The sequence below is a fragment of the Otolemur garnettii genome, unplaced genomic scaffold (assembly GCF_000181295.1).
Source record: "Otolemur garnettii isolate 467f Iridium unplaced genomic scaffold, OtoGar3 scaffold00156, whole genome shotgun sequence".
Lineage (NCBI taxonomy): Eukaryota > Metazoa > Chordata > Mammalia > Primates > Galagidae > Otolemur > Otolemur garnettii.
Genome location: NW_003852551.1, coordinates 471,661 through 481,085, shown reverse-complemented (window position 1 = coordinate 481,085; position 9,425 = coordinate 471,661). Strand labels below are relative to the sequence as shown.

Genomic DNA, 9,425 nt, shown 5'->3' with positions numbered 1-9,425 from the left:
CATTACAATCCCCACTTTGAGGGTGAGCAAACAAGTGGGAGAGATAGCTGGAGACCACACGGTAGGGACAGCCCCGGTTTTTGAGGGGTTTTGTTTTGTTTTTCTGAGATAGAGTTTCTGTTGCCCTGAGTAAGTGCCGCGGCATCATCATAGCTCACAGCAACCTCAATCTCTTTGACACAAGTTTTCCTTTTGCCTCAGCCTCCTGAGTAGCTGGGACTACAGGTGCCCACCACAACACCTGGCTAATTTTTCTATTTTTAGTAAAGATGAGGTCTCACTTTTGCTCAGGCTTCACATACCTCGGCCTCCCAGAGTGATAAGACTACAGGTGTGAGCTACTGTGCCCAGCTGACAACCCAGGTTTTAAACACCCCTGCCTGACTCCAAAGCCCGAGGTCCTGCTCAGGCCCTCCAGCCGCTTTAGATAACTGGAGGACAAAGTGAGATAGGTTCTCCCCCAGAAGCACATTCCTTAGGTAACAGAAAGCAGCTACTATTCACCAGACACTCCTTGAGGCATCAGGTATACAGAGGCCTCTGAGACCCACGAGACCCAAGACAAGATCATTAGAAAACAGCCTGCCTCGTGTTTGATCCAGATACGTGCAAGAAATTGATTCACCATGGTGGGGGAACACGCTGGGGTGCTTGGAGAAGGGCTTCCTAGCAGTGATGACATTTAACTGAGTCATTTAAGAAGTGGGGGCATTTACAAGGAAAATTGAGTAGGGCAGGGATCAAGAGGCAGTGGAACCACTACTAGCAAAAGTTCAGGGTCCAGAAGCCGACAGAGGAGGCACGTGGTGTAAGGAAGGAGCTGGCCAAGATGCCTGGAAGTGGCCATTTGTGTATGTTTGTACTTAAAAAGAAAGAAAGCCTAATAGAGTCTCTTCATTCCCCACCTTCCTCAGGTGACCAACACCAAGAAGGAAACTCGCTTTCAGTGGTTCTTCCAGAGGATGGAGGTGCCAGATGGTCAGTATGACCCAGAGACTGGAGAAGGACTTCTCTGCTTCGAAGAGGTAAGTGCGGCTCCAGCTTCAGGGTTTCCCCTCTCGGCCAGCTGTATGCCAGGCAGTGCCAAGAGGACTGGGTTGGGAGTTGGGAGCAGGGCCTGGACTAAAGGAGGGTATGTGAGACATTCGCCCCAGGTACAAAATGTAAGGAGCACCTAAAAACTCAGTAATCAAGATGAGTAAGATTTATGCAACATTAAAAAAAAAAATTGAGGTGGTGCCTGTGGCTCAAGGAGTAGGGCGCCGGCCCTATATGCCAGAGGTGGTGGGTTCAAACTCAGTCCCAGCCAAAAACTGCAAAAAAAACCCAGAAAACAAAATTAATGCAAGAAAGGGCCATAAAAAATATCAAACCTTTTGATAGAAACAGAATCAGTGGCTCAGCGCCTGTGGCACAAGTGGCTAAGGTGCCAGCCACATATACCTAAGGTGGCAGGTTGGAATCCAGCCCGGGCTGCCAAACAACAATGACAGCTGCAACCGAAAAATAGCCGGGTGTTGTGGCAGGCGCCTGTGGTTTTGGGAGGCAGAGGCAGGAGACTCGCTTGAGACCAAGAGTTGGAGGTTGCTGTGAGCTGTGATGCCACAGTACTCTACCCAGGGGAATAGCTTGAGGCTCTGTCTCAAAAAAAAGAAAAGAAAAGAAAAGAAAGAAACAGAATCAGTATTATTGATTTTTCCTTTTGCCTGGTCTCTAGTACTGGCCCTGCCAGTGACGGGGCAGGCTGGGCTAGGCACTGTCCCTCTCCCACCTCGGCTTTCATCTGTAATATGAGTGGGGGGAAGGGACGCTATCTGCACACTGCCTTCCTCCCCAACAGTCTAGGGTTAGTACAAGAAGGATGACTCGTGTCAAGCGGGGCTGGAGCTCGTTGTCCCACCCAAGTCCTCTCACAACCTTTGGAGGAATGGTTAAGAAATATACACAAGGTTTGCTCTTAAACCATCAATATTTTTCTACCCGGCTGCTGGTTTCTGTGGCCTCTCTGGGTGTCAGGGAAGACTGCAGCAAGCATACATTTGTTCGCTGATGAGGAAGGAAATAATGATCTCAGGATTTCCTCCCAAATCCTGGCCTGGACGATGCCAAGTTGGCCTTTGTCACCACCATGCAAGCTCCACGAACAGGGCGTGTTGATAAGTAGGGGCTTAATATCTATGGAGCTTTATAATAATCCATACCTTGGTGCCAACTTTCTGGCTTCCAAAGGGTCACCTCCCTCCATCCTTACAGCAGCAGTTGCATGTAGGGAGGGCCAGGGTTGTGCCACTATTTTACAGATGAGGATACAGAGGCTCAGAGGGTTTCACTGTGAAGGCACAAGCTTGGCAAGTGGGATCAAAAGCTGCTGTGATCACCACCACCCCCAGGTTCCAATCCGCAAGTTAAGAGCTGCCTCTGCCTTGGATCCTGCCCCAAACCCACTATATGGAGACAGTCCAAGGAGGAAGAATCTCTGAGGGGCCTGGTCATGAGTGGTCACTTCTAATCTCTGGACCTTGCCTTAAAAGCACAGCCCAAGTTCTTGCTTTGTTGAGTGTCACTTCAGGTTTAATTTGGGACTGACAAATGTGTATCAGAAAAGAAGGACCCTCTGGTACTGAGCAAAAGAAAACACACTTCTGGGGTGGCGCCTGTGGCTCAAAGGAGTAGGGTGCCAGCCCCATATGCCGGAGGTAGCAGGTTCAAACCCACCCCTGGCCAAAAACTGCAAAGAAAGAAAAACACACTTCCTTCTGGGGAAATGCAGCAGGCAGGGGTATCCCCCCATCCAGGGCCTCCTGGCGAGTGAAGGGTGTGCCAGGTTCAGACAAGCTCTGTGGGAGGGCTGGCCATGTTATGCTCAGAGCAGCTGTCAGTGAATTCAAGTGGGGGGAGTGTGCTTGTTTCTGCCCTCGGCTCCCCCACCCTACCCCCTCCCTGGGCCCAGACAACCCCTGAACTAGGAATCTAAGGGTGCTGGAAGGAGCCTTAGAGATGGCCCAAGCCAGGGCAGTAAACTAAGGCCCAGGGAGGGGAAGGGCCCTGCCTGAGAGTTGAGGGCAGGCCTGGAGCCCAGGCCACCTGACTGGCTGTCCACCACTCCTCCTAGAACCCATTCTGACACGGCCATCTCTCATCCTGCTTTCCAGTTTTCCAAAGAGGATAAAGGAATTTACAGAGCGGTGGTTTCTGACGAGCGAGGGTTAGATGACACCATACTGGACCTCACAGGGGAAGGTAGGAGCTAGGAGCGGAGAGATCCGCCAGGAGGGCTGTGGGAACAGAGGCTGTGACATGAGCTGCAGGGTGAGATTTATGGGATCCCCACGTCACTTGGGGAAATAGAGGCACAGAGAGGTTAAGTGACTTGCCCAAGGTTTCACAGCTAGTTAGTGCAGGGGCTTGCTCTATGTGGCTCTTGACGCCTGTGCCCACTGCAGTATGCCACAGTGAGCCCAGGCTTGGAGACCCAAAGCTTGAGTTCACCTTCCTGAACACCCTGGGCTCAAGCTCTGCATCAGGCTGCTTGGCCCAGCCTAGAAGAGAACTGTCAGGTAGCCCTATCTGTCCTCTATCCCCGGCACTCCCCCAGTCTCTCCTATTGCTGAGTGCCTGAGCTGTGGGAGCCATCCTGCAGCCCCACCCCACCCCTGTGTCCCCAGAGCAGCTTGCGAGCTCCACTAGCCTTTCCTGAGGACGTCCCCATGCTAGATGTCCCTCGGTCCCTGTGCTCACTGACCATCCTCTCTGTCTCCCTCCAGCTCTGGATGCTGTCTTCACTGAGCTGGGCAGGATTGGGGGTAAGCAAGCCTCCTCTGTGCCCAGCCCAGCCCTGATGCCAAGTAGCCTCCAAAGGGCCTCCCACTGACCTTGGCTGCCAGCGTGGGTTTAGTTTCCAACCTCAAAGACTGGAGAGAAACTCCAGCTTCTTTGCAGCCCACCATTGCCCCCGCAGCACTCCTCGGGCTGGTCCCAAAACGTACTGCCTCAGGGAAGCCTCACCCTTTTTCTCTGTCTCCCCAGCCCTCTCTGCCACCCCGCTGAAAATCCAGGGTACTGAGGAAGGGATCCGGATCTTCAGCAAGGTCAAGTACTACAACGTGGAGTACATGAAAAGCACCTGGTTCCACAAGTAGGTCACCTTGCCCAGAGCCCACCCAGGCTCCCCTCCTGTCTCCAGCATGGTCCTCCCCGCAGAGCTCAGTCCTGGGGACTGGCAGAGACAAGAGTCTCCATAGGGGCTGGGAAAAGGATCAGCCATCAGAGGAGTTGGGTGAGATTTCCTAGGGAAGGTGGGAGCATTGCTGGGAGGACCATTTTTCCAGAATCTCTATGGCCACAGCAGGATCATAGTCTCAGAACAGCACTGCAAGAGTGAAGAAGCAGGAGACAGGCTTGGCACCCCTAGCACAGTAGTTACGGTGCTAGCCACATACCCCAAGGGTGGTGGGCTCTAACCCAACCTGGGCCAGCTAGACAATAATGACAGCTGCAACAAAAAAATAGCTGGGTGTTGTGGCGGGCACCCATAGTCCCAGCTGCTTGGGAGGCTGAGGCAAGAGAATCACCTAAGCCCAAGTGCTAGAGGTTGCTGTGAGCTGTGACGCCACAGCACTCTACCGAGGGTGACAAAATAAAACTGTCTCTAAAAAAAAAAGAAGCAGACAGTCCAGTGGCCGTGTGCCTCTGTGGGCCTCTGCAAACTTAGCAAACCCAGGCAGCCAGGCTTAGGGGAAAAGAGTAGGCAGAAGGACCTGGAGAGCTGACGACTAAGGACCAGAGTCATTAATTTGTCCACAGAGACCCAGCCAGGAGCTAAGTGACAACAGATGATATGCGAGCTGCATCTTGTGGAACACACATTGCTACACTCACTCTACAGAGAAGGTTGACTGGCTTGATCAAGCTTGTCAAATAAGTGAGAGTCAAGGCCAGGGGGAATTTCAGGTCAATGGGCTCCTTCCCCAGCCAGTCTCTGAGCCCTGTGACTAAGCACCGAGGTGTCTCCTCTATAACACCACACTGGGGACAAGCTAGTGTGTCCAGGAATGAAATTTTTTTTTTTTTTGAGACAGAGTCTCACTATGTCACCCTTGTTAGAGTGCTGTAGCATCACAGCTCACAGCAACCTCAAACTCTTGAGCTTAAGCAATTCTTTTCCCAAGTAGCTGGGATTACAAGCACCTGCCACACCACCTGGCTATTTGTTGTTGTTGCAGTTGTTTGGCTGGCCCAGGTTGGGCTCGAACCCACCAGCCTCAGTGCTGTAACCACTGTGCTATAGGCGCTGAGCCCAGGAATGAAATTTTTAAAAGGAAGGGAAGGAGTTTTAAATTTGTGTGGTTTCTAAAGTTTAGGGGAGAGTGATTGAGGGAAGAAACTCTAGGACAGTTTAGGATGAGAAGAATGGGCCAGGCGTGATGGCTAACACCTGTAATCCTAGCACTCTGGGCGGCCGAGGCAGGAGGATCCCTTGAGCTCAGGAGTTCGAGACCAGCCTGAGCAAGAGTGAGACCCCCCCTACCCCTTATCAAATAGAAAAACTAGCCAGACACAATGGTGCATGCCTATAGTCCCAGCTACTAGAACACCTAAGGCAGGAGGATCACTTGAACCCAGGAGTTTGAGGTTGTTGTGAGCTAAGCTGAGGTCATAGCACTCTAGCCTGGGCAACAGTGAGACTCTATCTCAAAAAAAAAAAAAAAGAGAGAGAGAGAGAGAGAGAGAAGAATGAAGTGGTGAGGAAGTGGTTCCTGAGAGTGGAGGCCGTGGACCCTGGAGCACCATTTCCTTAGGGTCCCAGCTGCAGGACACATCACAAATGCAGCCTCAGCACGGGCACACAGTTGTTGTGCCACAAGATTTGATGACCAATGAATGAATGGAGGCTGGATGATGAATGGAAGTGAAAGGGTATTCACTCTATCCTCGAGTGTCTCCTGGATGGCCACAGATCTGGAGTCAAAACTCCAAGAGAGCAGTGTGGGGCAGGGGTGTCTGCTGACAGCAGCAGCCAGCCTTACCCACTCCCCTGCCCTCATGTTCAGAGAGAAACGCCTCGAGAGTGGTGATCGAGTGAGGGCAGGCACCACCCTGGATGACATCTGGCTCCACATCCTGGACCCCAAAGACTCAGACAAGGGCAAATACACTTTGGAAATAGCTGCCGGGAAGGACGTCCGGCAGCTCTCAACGGATCTCTCGGGGCAGGGTGAGCCCTCTGCCCATCTGTCTATTTGGAAGATCCCAACATCTTTTGGGGGGACTCTTGTCTCCCCATCCAATCCTGGCACTGCCCCAGGAGACCCTCAGAATGGGGAAGACAGTGGAAGACAGGCCCTGTCCCTGGGGTCGTGAAGCAGAGACCCTGATGTCCCCTCCCTCCTGTCCTTACAGCTTTTGATGACGCCCTAGCTGAACATCAAAGACTGAAGTAAGTTTCCTCTGTGGTTCTCGTCACGGGCTCCCCTGGGCTGTGGCATGAATTGTGCCCCTTGGTGGGAGCCCCCACCCATCAGGAGTGTCCTTTAACAAATGGGACGTCATACCTCGTTCCCACTTCTGTTTTTCAGAGCCTTGGCGATCATTGAGAAGAGTGAGTCTGCTGATACTTCTGCTGTGTTTATTTCTGAGTTTGGGGTGGACTTCCCAGGAGCTCAAGCCCTGGTTCCCTGGGAAAAGCGGGGTGTTTGTGGGTCTCTGGGCCCTCACGAGCTGCTGGGGAGACCTGGGTGGGACAGACAGGGAGTTCGGGGTTACCTGGGGTCATTGGTGTGGAAGCTCCCATCAGGGGCACATGGGTAACATTGGTGGGACCTGGAAGGCAGAGTATGGAGAGTAACAAGGTAGGGGCTGCCCAAGGGAGCTGATGGCGTAGCAAGGGGACTAAAGCTGAGGCTGAGGCTGTCAGGGTCTTGGGGCCATCAGATTCAGGATGAAGTCCAAACCCAAAGTGCATGGCACAGCCACTGGGCTGCTGGGGGAGCTGTGACCAGTCCACCAGCCCAGGTTTGTCCCATTGGCCAAGCCCTTGCCCAGATCTAAAGGGCCCCAGAGTAGGAGTCTGGCCTTCTGGCCTTTGTGGCCCAGCGGATAAGAGGGAAAGACCCAGGCTGCAGAGCACAGCAGCCCCTGCCAGCCTGGCCACAAAGGAGACTGGATGACTCTGAGAACTGGAAGAGAATTAACACACTGCTGGCTTGAGGCCATTTGTGGGAGGGTGTAATTTGCCCTCCATGGCATCAGTGTCCCTCACTCACACACTTGACAGGAACTATATTCTGGAAGGGGTGATGAGAAGTCTCAGCAGCTGTGCAGTGAGAAGGGGCAGGTGTGAGGAGGGGGCAGGGTTGTCCACCTTGGTGGGGAGAGCCCAGCCTGAGACCAGCCCCAGTCTGCTCAGGCTCAGAAGAGGCTCTCATGCCACCAAACTAATCATTTTCCTAACGAGAACATCCCCCCCCATCCCAGAGGGCCTGGTGAAAAGTCTTGCCCACAACAGCATCCATCTCTGGGGCCTTCCCTGCCCAGTTCAGGTCCTGCTTCTCTTTCATGCCTTGGGCAGATGCCACCACGTTGGGTTTTGTGCCCTTCTCTGATGCAAGGCCTAGGCCTCCCCTTCCACTCCCACAGCCTCATTATAGCATCAGGGACACACGGGCTTTCTGCTCAGAGATTTATAATCACACTCTCTTCCTGCCCACAGGAAGGGACCCACTAGGTCCCTTGCTTGACCAGAGTCAAAGGGTCCTGAAAGCTTCGATCTCACTTTTCCCCTTTTCCCAACCTCTTGATCACACCTTTTGTGTGGGCTTTGCCTGTTTTAAGGCTCAGAGCCATCCATTTGTCTGCTTTCCCAATTCTTGAGGGGAGGGACCCCTCAGTCATCTCCAGGTCCTACCAATCTCTCTCTCTCTCTTTTCTTTTTTTCTTAGACAGAATCTCACTTTATTGCCCTTGGTATAGTGTGGTGGCATCATAGCTCACAGCAACCTCAAACTCTTGGTCTCAGAGAATCCTCTTGCCTCAGCCTCCCGAGTAGCTGGGACTACAGGCACCCAGCACAACGCCCGGCTATTTTTTTTGAGAGATAGTCTTGCTCTTTCTCAGGCTGGTATTGATCGCCTGAGCTCAAGCAAACCACCTGCCTCGGCCTCCCAGAGTGGTAGGATTATAGGCATGAGCCACTATGCCTGGCCCACCAATCTTAACAATAAGCTCAAATTGGTTGGTGCCTGTGGCTCAGTGAGTAGGGGGCCGGCCCCATATACCAAAGGTGGCAGGTTCAAACCCAGATCCGGCCAAACTGCAACAAAAAATAGCCGGGCACTGTGGTGGGCGTCTGTGGTCCCAGCTACTTTGGAGGCTGAGGCAAGAGAATTGCCTAAGCCCAGGAGTTGGAAGTTGCTGTGAGCTGTGTGACGCCATGGCACTCTACCGAGGGCGATAAAGTGAAACTCTGTCTCTAAAAAAAACTCAAGTCAGTGGCAGAAACACATTAGTCCTATATCTTCTACCGATGACTACAAGGTAATGTGCAATACCGTTTTAAAGATTTCCATCCAAAATAATGAAAATAGGAAAAAAAAGACTTGCTCAAAATTCAATCTCAATTCTGCAGAAACCTGTTTCTGAGAAGCAGCTAGAAGGAAAACATTCATTGTCGGCATTTCTTACTTCCCTTCCAGATCGTGCCAAAGTGGTGAGGGGTCTGCCAGACGTGGCCACAATCATGGAGGATAAGGTACCCACCCCCCTGGCTCATGGCCAGCACCCGCATGCTGTGTTCCCCTGGGCACTCATCACAGATCATGAAACGAGGTAGCACTGTGGATTTGAGAGCCAGAGAATGGCTGGTTGGCCAAAGGGACTAGATGCGCTAAGTGACATACCTTGCTGATTGCATGTGCTACAAAGGAAAGCCGCTGGGCCCTGGGTCAGACCTGGCTAGGTGCTCAGTAGCTCAGCTCTACCCCCATCTGGTAGACAGCCCTGGGTGTCAGGGACTTCCGTCTAACTTCAGTCTCCACAGGAGTTCTACAGATAACCCCTAAAAGCCTTTCCGCAGCTAAAGTTAGGAAATTTAATGTTTTCCAAAAGGGCAGCTAACGATTTTATGGTGTCTCCTTTGTGTCAGGTCCTGTCCCCTGTATGTTACCTAGTTTAGTGTATTTAACCAGCAAGGTACCCACATGAAATAAGGTATTAGTTATTACTTGTTACACTTTATAGCTGAGGAAACTGAGATCCAATGTGGTGAAGGGACTCACCTAAGGTCACCCCACTTGAAGGAGAAGAGCTGAGATTCGCAGCCAGGCAGCCTGATGGCAGCACCTATGTGTTTAATCATGATACTACAATGCTTCTCATTAGAGCTGGTCCAAGAATTTTCTTTCCTTTCTTTTCCTTTTTTTTTTTTTTTT

General features: G+C 52.0%; 1 protein-coding gene across 1 annotated transcript in view; it reads left to right on the top strand.

Annotated features, from left to right (window-relative positions):
* The window catches only part of MYOM3 (myomesin 3), a 47,806-nt gene that overhangs the window by 36,961 nt on the left and 1,420 nt on the right, over positions 1-9,425 (top strand). Inside the window, exons 27-34 of the mRNA XM_003799840.1 lie at positions 915-1,025; positions 3,153-3,240; positions 3,765-3,803; positions 4,027-4,135; positions 6,051-6,214; positions 6,400-6,436; positions 6,576-6,598; positions 8,691-8,746. Of these exons, the coding sequence (XP_003799888.1) occupies positions 915-1,025; positions 3,153-3,240; positions 3,765-3,803; positions 4,027-4,135; positions 6,051-6,214; positions 6,400-6,436; positions 6,576-6,598; positions 8,691-8,746 (627 nt within the window). The remainder of the gene's footprint in view (positions 1-914; positions 1,026-3,152; positions 3,241-3,764; positions 3,804-4,026; positions 4,136-6,050; positions 6,215-6,399; positions 6,437-6,575; positions 6,599-8,690; positions 8,747-9,425) is intronic.